The sequence below is a fragment of the Benincasa hispida genome, chromosome 12 (genome assembly GCF_009727055.1).
Source record: "Benincasa hispida cultivar B227 chromosome 12, ASM972705v1, whole genome shotgun sequence".
Lineage (NCBI taxonomy): Eukaryota > Viridiplantae > Streptophyta > Magnoliopsida > Cucurbitales > Cucurbitaceae > Benincasa > Benincasa hispida.
In genome coordinates this window covers 66,578,843-66,591,622 of record NC_052360.1, presented here as the reverse complement: position 1 = coordinate 66,591,622, position 12,780 = coordinate 66,578,843, and the positions used below count along the sequence as shown (strand labels likewise).

The following is a 12,780-nucleotide window of genomic DNA, read 5'->3' as shown; positions in this document are numbered from 1 at the left end:
CATTAGTGGCTTGTTCACGAGGATGACCGGGAATTTCTACCCTAAGTAGTTTTTCTCCTAAATTCTCATCTTCCTCACCTAGCTCTTCTTGTTCTTGTTCATGGAGTTCCTCAACTCTACGGCCTCGGAAGGCTGAGATGGTAGTCTTAGAAATTGGAGCTTTATGCCCTACACGCTCTTCATTCCTCGGTATTTCTACTTCGGACCTTTGACATAACAAGGTTATTAAGCTAGGTTGTCCAAGGCTACTTGTTGTAGAACAACGTCCACATCGTCTTATAAAAGCATGAATTACTCTCCCGATGTTAATGGACATACCCTGAATGAGACAGTAAAGAAGTTTGGCCCTATCTCGGGTTACATCGGTCAATCTAAGGACAGACATCAATTTGGAACATACAAAAGAATGCCAAATTTGACCTACTACGGACATGTCCGTAGATCTAAACCTTACTGCAACTCCACTTGAACGTGTCCTTTGAGCACCTTGCCCACAGAGAGCTTCAATAATCTCCTGTTCGTCCAGTGGTTGAGATAGAAATCGACTATAGTCATTGTCAAACTGTGCTAGGCCAAATGTTTCATTTATTCTAGAGGAAGAGAAAGAGACTCTAATACCTCTTACCTAAAGATACATCTCTTATCTAGGTCATATATTCGACGTAGAATTCTCTAACCGAATAGGAACAATAGTCATCGTCAAACTGTGCTAGGCCAAATGTTTCATTTATTCTAGAGGAAGAGAAAGAGACTCTAATACCTCTTACCTAAAGATACATTCTCCTATCTAGGTCCTATATCGACGGTAGAATTCTCTAACCAACAGGAACTATAGCATTACCAGGGTTAGCTGCTAAGGCTTTCATCTGACTCTCCCATATTTTGGGAAGTGATTTTGGTGATAGAAATTTGGTTCTAAAGTTAAAAGCTTGCTCTAGGACTAGGTTCTAAGAGCTTTACTACTTGGGTGGTATCTACTCTTGGCTCCTCAGAAATAAAACCTAGTATATTAGACCTCGGAACACTGGAGGAAGAATTCTTACCAACTTGAATTGGCAACATTTTTTCCTTTTCTTATTGCCTTAGGGCCCATGGAAAAGTTTTTCTAACGAAATCACAGAACATGAGGCTAAAAACTCTAAGGAAAGATCCTACTTCCCTCCTTTTTCCCCTTAAAACTATAATTCAAACAAAATTATCGTCACACCATCCAATCGAATTATAAACCTGCCAAGCAGAAAATTCCCAAACATATTATTGACTAACATATCCACACTCGAGACAATTCAGACAGAAAAATGCATTCTTTTTCAAGACAGAAAATTTTAGATTTCTTTCCAACAAATCTCAATCACTTTTATCAAGCACAAACTCAAATCACATTTAAGAATCATCATAAAAGAGTTAAAGAAAAAGGGAAAATGCATTACCTTTGGGTGTTGAAATGCCCTGCTTAAGATGAGAGAAAGAAGCCCTCGAGATTGAGAATTTGGTAGAAATACAAAAATTTCAGGTAGAAATCCGAGAAAACATTATAAGAATTGAGAGTTTTGGAAGCAAAATGGTATTGGAATCCTTGAAAACTTAAGGAATTGAAGAGTTTGGAATCAAAATGGTTTGGAAATCCTTGAAAACTTAAGGAATTGAAGAGTTTGGAATCAAAATGGTTTGGATTTGAAATGGGGATGAAGAATCGCTGAGAGGTGGGAAGAAAAATTGAGAGAAAATGAGTTGAAGAAGAAAATGAAAACTTAAAAAATGACAGAATCTACATTTAAAACGTGATTCTGCCTCGCAGTGTCCCGATGCTGGCTACTCAGTGGTGCAACCTTGTTGAGAGGTGGGAAGAAAAATTGAGAGAAAATGAGTTGAAGAAAAAAATGAAAACTTAAAAATGACAGAATCTGCGTTTAAAACGTGATTCTGCCTCACAGTGTCCTGACGCTGGCTACTCAGCAGTGCAACCCTATGCCCTATTTTTTTTTTTCAATCAAAACTAAGATTAAAAACTTATATAGTTTATTCTAAAAATCAAAACTAATTCTAAACGAATTAAATCTAAAAAATGAAAAACTTAGAAAAGAAAATTATTTATTAAAAAAAAACCAAAAAATTTTATTTTATTTTTGACACCTAGCTACCTCCAGGAAGGGCAAATTTTTAATGTTGATTACTCGACGCGACCCATCTTTTATGCCTTTCAAGATACATAAAATTTTTCGTACTTCTCCGGTCCTCTCTTGGATGAATCTATATAGCCTGGTAGGGCTATAAGAGAGTTCATCCTCTTTCGAGAACCAGACAGGTCAAATTTGGATTTTCTAATATTTAGTAAAAAAAAGGGAAAAAGAAAGAATTAAAAGATTGAAATGTCTCAAAAGAGTAGATGAAAGAAAAGACTCAACAACTGACTCTGACTTGTAAGGAAAATACGAGTAGTAATCAAAGATGCAAGAAATTCTAGGAGTAAGAATTGTTCTAGGCTCGAAAACCTCTAACTATTTTACTTGAGATTCCTAATGTGTGGTACTGGCTCATACTTATCCCTACTTACTTGTTTTGAATATGCCGTGGGATAAACATCATCTTCATTGTTGGTCCAAGGAAACTCCTCTATTAGATTGGCTTTAGTGCCAAGATGACGGAAGGCTCCGAATGATTCTCCAATGTAAGCATGGAGCATGCAAGCTTAGGTGTTTGATGGACCTTAACCGGCACGGGGGTTTGAGTCTCCAGGTGAAACTCAATTGAATCCTGCTCACAATTAGAAAAGCCATTAGCAAGTTCACACATTATTAAATCCAACGTCTTACCTTGATAGGAATTTCAAAGAACTGGCAGCTCTACTAGATCATCAATGTGAATCTCTCCACCATTTAACTCTGTATCTTCAAAAGATGCATCTTCCCAAGGCTCATCGATTCTCCTAACTGAATCGGTAATCTAGGCAATGAGGTCACATAGATTTTGAAAGTTGGTTCTAACCTCATGTTCGTAATAGAAGCTATCCTGCTGAAAACTCGATGGTTCTTGAGAAAGATTACAATGTTCCTGCACAAACTCACAAGAGTAGTCAAAAAGTTCATCAACTAAATTTTCTGAAAAATTACTTATATTGATTGAAGGATGCGGCATCGATAATGGGGTTTGGTTAGGCATCTCCCAAGGAGCATAGCATTCGTGCTCAGGACCACGCGAATCATGTGTACGATAATCTTCTTGGATGATTGGTCTTTGAGCTTAATGATCTTCTTTGAGGATTAGTGTTCGCATGAGGTTTTCGAAGAAACTTGTTTCGTGGAGTTGAACTTGAGTTGGTGTTGATGTTGATCTCTAGTACTTGATCCTCTGATTCTCTCTCAGTCGAATGTGTACGCTTGATTTGGGGAAGCGAAACACGGGACGATCTTGGAGTTGAAGTCTTGGAAGTATGCTTGTATTTTGAAAGGACTGCTTGTATCTCTAAAGGACTTTAGTCTTCAAGCGTGGTTAGATTACTTGTATCTTCAAAAGATGTCGGTCTTTAGAACTGTGATATGTCTTTTGATCTTCTGATCTGTAGAGCTTTGATATGCCTTCTGATCTTCAGAGTTTTAGTGTCTCCTGATCTTCAAAGATTTGAAGAAGTTATGTTCTTCAGATCCTTGGAGCTTCAGACTTCAGATCTTCGAGAGATTTTGCCTTCATTCCTTCTCCCCTAAACGAAGAGATAGGGCCTCTATTTATAGAGGTTTCTCATGAGCCTTACATGGGTTTGGGCCCAAATTGGGCTTGGTTGGTCCATGAGCCTAGCCTTTGGGCCAAGTTAATTAGATTAGGGTCTGATTTGACATTCGGGTCAAATTCGACCTATTTTTGGGCTTAGTTGAATTTTAACCCAAATAATAATATCAAATTGGACCAAATTAATCTTATCTGATTCAACGATCATGATGAAACTATTGAGATTGGTGTCTTAATTCTTTCAGAGTCTCGTTGTTTGTAATCCTAACATTGTTTTATGAATAAAATAACTGTTATTTCATTCTGGCATTTACTCATATCTAATAAACAAAGCTCCATGGTTATCTTATGTAAACTTAAGCATGTATATGTGATATATAAGAAATCATGCCTTAAGTGACAATCTAAATAGGTCTGTAGTATAAGGATTAAGGTGGGATACCTGATCCTGGTGACACTACGGATACGACCCACTTTATAGAGGTTTGTAAGTGTTATAAACTACTACAGATGGTTGATCCTGACCGTTCATGTGAAGACATGCGAGCGGAGGTGTCCTATACAAAGAGTTTGTATAAGATCGGACCACAAGATGACTAGACTCTGTATATAACGCCGTTGATATTGGAGACTTACATCTCACCTAAACGACTATAGGTGACACGACCTCAATCCTGAATGTTTTAGGAACTCCTGCCTTTGAGGGTGGTCCTTTGAATAGTATGGGTGAGAGTTCCAAAATTGCCAACTTAGCATGCCTACCTTTTTGGGGACTTGTTTGATTTTGGAGCTGAGAACTCAATACATAAGAGGGAATTCACTCCTTTCTCGAAGGAGGGGTAAGTAGAGAGATTGCTCCTTTAAGAGCTGATTCCGAGGCTTGAACATAGTGGCCACAACTTTTCTTTAGAAGAGAGGACTTAGTCATAGTAGGACTATGACTTATGTTCATTAGAGGATTTAGTGGTACTTAAGGAGTTAGATGTAACTACAGGGGCATAACGGTTATTGGTCGAGTTGTACTTACGGGCGATCTGTGAAGGGTTGTCAGATTGTTGATTGGTTAAGATGGACACATAATATATTTGTGGTAAGGAGAGTTCAATTGTTAGTCTTTAGTGGAGTGCCTGACAGTTAATGGATGGTGGATCCCGTGACTAAAGAGTTTAATCAGTTATTCACGTACCGTTGGAGCTTCGAGCTATAGGTTCATAAGGTCCCCTTGGTAGCTCAATAGATTTAAGTTGAGGATCAGTTCTTGGTGTTGATTTGAAATGTTCAAATTGACAAGAGGTAATTCAATTATATATGATATGATCGGTATGGGTATGAGATACATCTGGTGGAGTATTAATGTAAATGAGATTTACATTTAGTACTATGGAATAGAAAAAGAGCTATGGTTTATATGTTTCATGAGATGAAATATTAAAACTATAGTTTATAAATATATTATGATAAGTTAGTTATCATTTATATTTATAATAATATTAGTTATTAGATACTTATCTCTTTTTCTCTAATAATCAATTGAGTAGGAGGTTATTGATGGTTTCATGGTAACCGTGAGATAAAAGGAAAAATCTTTCCCTATTTTTAGTAAGGTTGATTAATGTGATTTTGAGATTACCAATCTCAAAAAATTCTCACAGGAAGTTGTCAAGTAAGTTAGATTTACTAAACGACAACTTGGAGTTAGCTAAACGATCGTGGAGTGTTCTTAGGCGATAGACACTCAACTAAGCGATGAGCTAAACGATCGCATAGCTTTTGCTTGACGATGGCTTAGCTTTTCCTAAATGATTGGGCATCGACCTATACGATAGGTTCTTGCATCTCCCACTTGCTCAATTGTTTACACGATTATGGTTCCTCCGATTTTCTGCCTCGAACTAAGTCCACACAGAGCCCACCATCTGGATTCTCACACTGAGAATACCAAGGTAACCTTCTTGGTGGTGTCATACTCAACTTGACACTGTTGAGGCTCTGTGGAGACTATTCGAGGTGTTCATGACCTTGGCGATCGCTTAGTTCAAGTGTGCGGTGTTCGTGCAGTGTAGCGATCGTGTTGGACGAGCGTTCATGTGTTGCTGTGTTGCTGTGATCGAGCATTCATGATCAAGGAACTCGAAGATGAGTATACAAAAGTGTGTTGCTCTTGTCCTTGATCTTTTGTATAGCATGCTATAATTTCTGTGTATTTCACATAACCATATGTTTCCGTTTGTGATTGTAATTATAAAGTTCATATATGATTGTAATTTAAAATGATCCTTCCGTTGGTCAAGGAAATCCTCATGTTCGATTTTCTTCAATTGGTATTAGAGCCAGGTTGTTCTGATATTTCAAATTTCAATTATGTTTTGAACTTTTTTTATAGTCTTGGTGGATTTTCTATATTTGTGTTTAATTGTTAAGTGCATTTGTGGATGGAGTTGATGAATGTTTATGGGTTTAATTGCCTTTGTTTAAAGCTTTCTTCAATTACAAAGTGTTAATTTGTAAAGGCCCCTGTGTTTTTGGGCGTAATTAACATGCAATCGAGTCTGTAATTCAAAGGGTTTGAGTTTGTCAAGTCATTTGTGATGCAAAGTATGAAGATGCAATTCTCAACGAGGAAGAAGACCAAGAGTTGATGGTATCATGTAGCCTAAGGCAAACGATCGTTGGAATTTATCTAAGCGATCGTGTAGATTTTTCTATACGATCATGTAGTATTTCCTAAACGATCATGTAGCTAATACTAAATGATGGGGGTAAATCGTTTACTCTATCGCGTAGCGTTGGTTGGCCGATCACGTAGGCGCTAGAAGTAGACGATCTTAGTGGGAGCATTTGATGCTCATTGTTTAGTAAAAGGCGCATGCTAGACGATCGTGTAGTTAGCTTTCTTCATAACTTAGTTCCTACCTACATGATTGCGTGGTATACGATACTAAGGCGTTCACTAAGTGATTGTTTAGGCGATGGTGCTTTGCCATATCGTAGTCGTTTAGACGATCGCGTAAGGTTGGCGTTGTGCAGAACGCGCTAGGCAGTCACGTACCTCGGGCTTCATCACTTAGTAAAAGGTACGCGATTGTTGCTAAATGATCGTTTAGCTCTGTGAGCGTTGTTAAACGATAGAGCGAAGTGTTTTTTCTTTCGTGTAGACGATTACGAGGAGTTTAGTACTGAAGGAAATCAAAACTCGAGATTTTCGTGAGCAGCAGAACTAGACTTTTCAAAATTACAATCATGAATTAACAAATCATTTACAGTCGACTTCAAAACAAGCGGTTATACAATTTACAAAGAAATTACAGCATGAACAACAAATTTACAGAGGGAAAAACTGTACTAACATATGCAAAAACGTCTCCACTGTAACATCCCACACCTTTTTATTATTTAATAATAATGTAATTTTTCTTTTTCAGTAATTGTCCTTAATTGAAGGGCATGTTTGAAATTTTAAATTTAAAGTATAAGTGCGAGGATTTAATTGTTGGCGTGAAAATTATTCAAAATTATTTAATTTTCAAATTAGTATAATTACTGAAAAAGAAAAAAGCTAGACCTGCCGCCGATCGCCACGCCTCCCTCACTGCCTACCTACGTCGCCCATCGTGCCGATCTCGCCCAGTCGGTCTGAATCGCCACCGCCTATCCAGCCCCTGACCGCCGCACTCCGCCGCTATCTATCAGCAGCTTGAGCCGCTGTCGCCTCCAGCCGGATTCTCTACCGTCCATCGCTGCGCTGCCTATCTTCTGTTGCGTGGGTCTTTGTCGGACATTTAGTTTTTGGTAAGATCAATTTTGTGGTTGGATTTCATGAAAGATTTTGGATGCCCACTAAATTGGATTAAAGGTTAAATTAGTCGCATTGTTTTGATTTTAGATTTGAGCTTGGGAAACTACAGCAGCGACTGTCCAACGAATTCAAGATCGTTTGACAAGTGTTTTGGTAAGAGTTATAATCCTTATTGTTGGCTTGTGGGCACGCTTTGATTACTGAATTAAGTTTGACTTAACCCTTGTATCTTTAAGGTTCAAAGTTGTCGTCCATTGGGAGTTAAAATCTGTTGGAAGAAGATTTTGGAGTGGTTGTTAATCAAGTTCTTTGGGTAAGCTTTTGGGTATTGTGGTTTTGAATCTGAGATGTTGCAATTATTTTTGGACTGAAACTTAATGGTTGTATTCATATGTAGGATCGTTTCTTCAAACCACGGTCATCGTTTGGTTGTCTGAGTTTATCTGTAGAATTTCGATTAAGGTAAGTGATCTTACCACTGGATCTGCCCACGGGCTAGGCTTTATTTGTATGCTAGCGTGATGAGTGTATGTTATGGTAAATGTTAGCATGTTGATTGATAGTATGACCTGAATAAAGTATGTTCTGGAACGAGTTCTGATTTGTTTAAATATACACCTAGGCACTTGATTGTTAGTATGAGGTGGTATGTGTTTCCATATGTTGATATCTGATCTGTTGATGTTGAGGCATACTTGTATGTTGTGGAACTATGATGTTAAGGTATACATGAATGTTGTAGAATATGTTGTTGAGGATTATGTGTATGTGGTAGAGCCATGGTATCGAGGATTACATATATGTCATAGATTCGTACGGTGTTGATTTTTGAACGTTGAGACTGTGTGAATGTCCTCACTGATTAGTTAGATGCTCACCAGTAGGTAGTGGGCATACTTAACTACAGTAGGATAGGACTTAGTCTCTCATCTATTTCAGGTGTCTATGTGCCATAGGTGGGTATCTAGAGGACATAGATGCCTAGCCTGACCCCAGTGGTGGGGTTACTTACTGAGTATTTCATACTCATTCTTTCTTATGTTGATGTTTCAGGTAGTGGTAGAGATGCACCAGCGATGGTGCAGCGGAATTCGTGATCGTGCCACTGGGACTAGTTTTTACACTTCCGCATCATGAAATTTAGAGTCCTTATTTTTTCCCTAATGTTTAGTTTTACTGTTTGAAACTTATTATGAAGGATTGTTTTTTTTTATATACTTTTAATAGTCTTTACGAATTATGGGTACCCTATTATTGTTTTAACAATTGCATTAAATTAATGTCTTTTGAACTTCTCTTGTCTATTTAGCATTTATTTCAACATAACTGAGCGTCATTTCAAATCCTATGCATGCATTTATTTTAGTAACGGCTTAACCTAAGTCCTTGGGGGTCGGGTCGTTACAGTTGGTATCAGAGCCCATGTTTTGGATTCTGTAGACTAACTTACTACGTAAGTCTAGATAGTCCCTATGGCCAGTAACGGATTCCTCGTCATCGCCAAGTACGTTCTACTAATGAAAGTTCCAATGCATATATGTGAACAGTGATGTAGTGTTTTAAATGCATGATGTCTAAGAAAGGCCAGAAATAGTTAGTTAACGTACAAATTTATGATAGGACATGGCACCTAAATGTAGAACAAGAAAAACAGTTAGAGAAGAAATGCAAGCAGAGAGAGCGAAGAGTAGTCAAACTGCTCCGGCGGTGCCAATTCCGTCTGTGACCCAAGTGGATGAAAAGGCAATGGAAGCCTGAATTAATGAAGCTATTGCAACCGCTTTGAGGGGGAAACTGTAAAACTGATCCATAGCATGATGGCAGGACAGCTTGCCCAAACCCAGGCTCAGGAGGAACCGGTGCCACCCGAACCGTTACGACAGACCCGTCCACAGGACATAGACACACAAGGCCTGTCTCTTGAGGCCAAACATCTGAGGGATTTCCAGAAGTATGATCCTCGCCCCTTTAATGGATCGTTAGGGGACCCCACCAAGGCAAAAATGTGGTTGTCATATATCGAGACAATATTTCATTTTATGAGGTGCTCGGAAGAGCACAAACTACAATGCGCAGTCTTCATGCTGACTAGTAACACGAAAATCTGGTGGCGTTCGGCAGAAAAGATGATCGATATTGGAGGTGAACTTGCAACCTGGGAACAGTTCAAGGAACGCTTTTATGAGAAGTACTTTTCGGCCAACACCCGATACAATAAACAGGCAAATTCTTGAACTTTAAGCAGGGCGTTATGTCGGTAGAGGAATATGAGCAAGAGTTCGATAAGCTGTCTCATTTTGCTCTTGTGCTAGTGGCCACTTAGGCAGCAAGGACCGAGAGATTTATCCAGGGCCTGAGGAGCAGGCTGCGAGGGATGGTGCATGCCTTGGATCACAAGACTTATGTTGCGACACTGCGAGCCGCTGTAAGGATTGATGCCGACTCTCAGGTGGAAGAGGAATACAGGAGGTAACTCGGGATTGGGACCTCCGCAGGTCAGAAAAGGAAGGTTGAGCATAGGACTCTTGAGCATCAGTAGAGGAGTCAGAACATAGTACATTCTCCACATTAGTGGGGGCAACAGAGTACGCAGGCTAGGATTGGCATGGAGGATAGACCGATATGCACCACTTGCGGTAAGCAACAATGGGGACGTTGTCTAACCGGCTCTGGGATTTGTTTCCAATGTGGCCAGAAGGGGCATATGGCAGATAGATGCCTGAGGAGGAAGGCGCCTGAGCACAGAGCTCGTAAGCTCATTCTAGGGAGGCCCGAGCCGCTAGCAACAACAGGGGAAGGTATTCTCTACCACTCGGCGTGAGGCCGAGAAGTCAGGCATCGTGGTGACAAGTACACTTGGGACACCATGCTCTTGTTTTATTTGACTCTGACACTTCGCACTCGTTTATATCTGCTGTATTTGTGAGGCATGCCATGTTAGACTCAGAATCGTTGCCATTTGCATTGTCCATTTCCACTCCATTAGAAGAGATCATGTTAGCTACAGAAAAGATAAAAGCATGTCAAGTAGATGTAGCCAATCATGCATTAGATGTAACCCTGATAATTTTAGATATACGCGATTTTGATGTTATATTAGGCATGGATTGGTTAGCTGCTAACCATGCCAGCATAGATTGCTCCCGTGAGGAGGTCATCTTTAACCCTCTTACAGGAGCTAGTTTTAAGTTTAAAAGGGTTGAGACTGTAGTCCTACCCAAAGTGATATCTGCTTTGAAGGCCAATAGGCTATTCGACCAAGGAGCCTGGGGCTTTATGGCCAGTGTGGTGGACACCAGAGAGATTGAAGTCACCTTAACTTCGAAGCCAATAGTGAAGGATTTTCCAGACGTGTTTTCAGAAGATCTTCCCGGACTGTCCCCGCAGCGGGAGATAGATTTTGCCATTGAATTGGAGCTAGGCACAACCTCTATTTTAAGGGCTCCGTATAGGATGGCCCTGGTAGAGTTGAAAGAGCTGAAAGTCCAATTGCAAGAGTTTTTGGACAAGGGTTTCATATGCCCTAGTGTGTCACCATGGGGTGCACCTGTTTTGTTTGTGAAAAAGAAGGATGGATCGTTACGTCTGTGCATCGATTACAGAGAGTTAAACAAGGTGACCGTCAAGAACAAATATCCCCTTCATAGGATCGATGATTTATTTGACCAGTTATAAGGAGCTACGGTATTCTCTAAGATTGATCTCTGGTCAGGATACCATCAGGTTAGGATAAAGGACAGTGACATACCCAAGACAGCTTTCCGTTCGAGGTATAGATATTATAAGTTCATAGTGATGTCATTCGGTCTAACGAATGCACCAACAGTGTTTATAGATCTGATGAATAGGGTGTTCCAAGAATTCCTCGACACTTTCGTGATTGTTTTTATTGATGATATCTTGATTTATTCCAAGACAAAGGCTGAGCATGAGGAGCATTTGCGGAAAGTTCTGGAAGCGTTGAGGGCCAATAAGGTATATGCTAAGTTTTCCAAATGTGAATTTTGGTTGAAGCAGGTGTCCTTTCTAGGGCATGTGGTATCCAAGGATGGTGTCTTTGTGGATCCTGCAAAGGTGGAGGCAGTTACGGGTTGGGCTCGTCCAACCACGGTTAGTGAGGTGTGCAATTTTCTAGGGTTAGTAGGCTACTACAGACGATTTGTAAATGACTTCTCTTGCATAGCCGCCCCATTAACTCAGTTGACCCGAAAGGGAGCAACATTTGTTTGGAATGAGGCTTGTGAAAACAGTTTCTAAGACCTCAAGCAGAGGCTGGTTTCAGCCCCAGTTCTTACAGTACCGGACGGATCAGATGGTTTTGTCATTTGCAGTGATGCATCCAAGAAGGGGTTGGGATGCGTATTCATGCAGCAAGGTAGAGTAGTTGCTTATGCTTCACATCAGCTGAAGAAGCACGAACAGAATTATCCTACACATGACTTGGATTTAGCAGCGGTGGTTTTTGCTCTCGAGATCTGGAGACATTACTTGTATGGAGAGAAGATACAGATCTTCACCGACCACAAGAGTTTGAAGTACTTTTTCATTCAGAAGAAGTTAAACATGAGGCAAAAGAAGGTGGTTGGAACTAGTAAAGGATTATGACTGTGAAATTTTGTACCACCTAGGAAAAGCAAATGTAGTGGCAAATGCTTTAAGCAGAAAGGTGGCCCATTCAGCGGCCCATTCAGAAAGTTGTTGTCAGAGGCTTATAGTTCCCTATTTTTGATTCACCCCGGCAACACCAAGGTGTATCAGGATCTGAAGTGTTACTATTGGTGGATTGATATGAAAAGAGCGGTTGTAGAGTTCATCAATAAGTGTTTGGTGTGCCAGTAGGTGAAAGCCCCGAGGCAGAAGCCAGCAGGCTTGTTATAACCATTGAATGTACCAGAATGAAAGTGGGAGCATGTGTCTATGGACTTCATTATGGGATTGCCTCAGACAGTCAAAGGTTTCAATATGATATGGGTTATTGTAGACAGACTTACGAAGTTAGCACATTTCATACCTGGAAAGCTCACCTTTTCAGTGAATAAGTGGGCATAGACATACATGAAGGAGATGGTAAGATTGCATGGAGTGCCCGTGTCCATTGTGTTGAACAGAGACCCTTGTTTCACGTCTAACTTCTGGAAAAGTCTCTAGGCTGCTTTGGGGACCCGATTGGACTTCAGTACAGCTTTCCACCCTCAGACTAATGGGTAGACAGAGAGATTGAATCAGATACTGGAAGACATGTTGCGTGCCTGTGCCAAAGA

General features: G+C 40.0%; 1 protein-coding gene across 1 annotated transcript; it reads left to right on the top strand.

Moving 5' to 3' along the window:
* Positions 1-9,336: 9,336 nt before the first annotated feature.
* LOC120067606 lies at positions 9,337-12,124 on the top strand. Its single transcript, XM_039019149.1, has 8 exons — positions 9,337-9,741; positions 9,843-9,988; positions 10,104-10,155; positions 10,215-10,317; positions 10,461-11,134; positions 11,243-11,494; positions 11,537-11,629; positions 11,789-12,124. Exons 1-8 carry the CDS (start codon positions 9,337-9,339, stop codon positions 12,122-12,124), a joined length of 2,061 nt encoding a protein of 686 aa, XP_038875077.1.
* Positions 12,125-12,780: the final 656 nt, after the last annotated feature.

Coding starts and splice junctions, on each gene's coding strand:
- LOC120067606 (XM_039019149.1), top strand. CDS start 9,337: ATGGCAGGACAGCTTGCCCAAACCCAGGCTCAGGAGGAACCGGTGCCA. Junction 11,135..11,242: donor ATTACAGAGAGTTAAACAAG/GTGACCGTCAAG, acceptor GGATACCATCAG/GTTAGGATAAAGGACAGTGA. Junction 11,630..11,788: donor GTTGGGCTCGTCCAACCACG/GTTAGTGAGGTG, acceptor GACCTCAAGCAG/AGGCTGGTTTCAGCCCCAGT.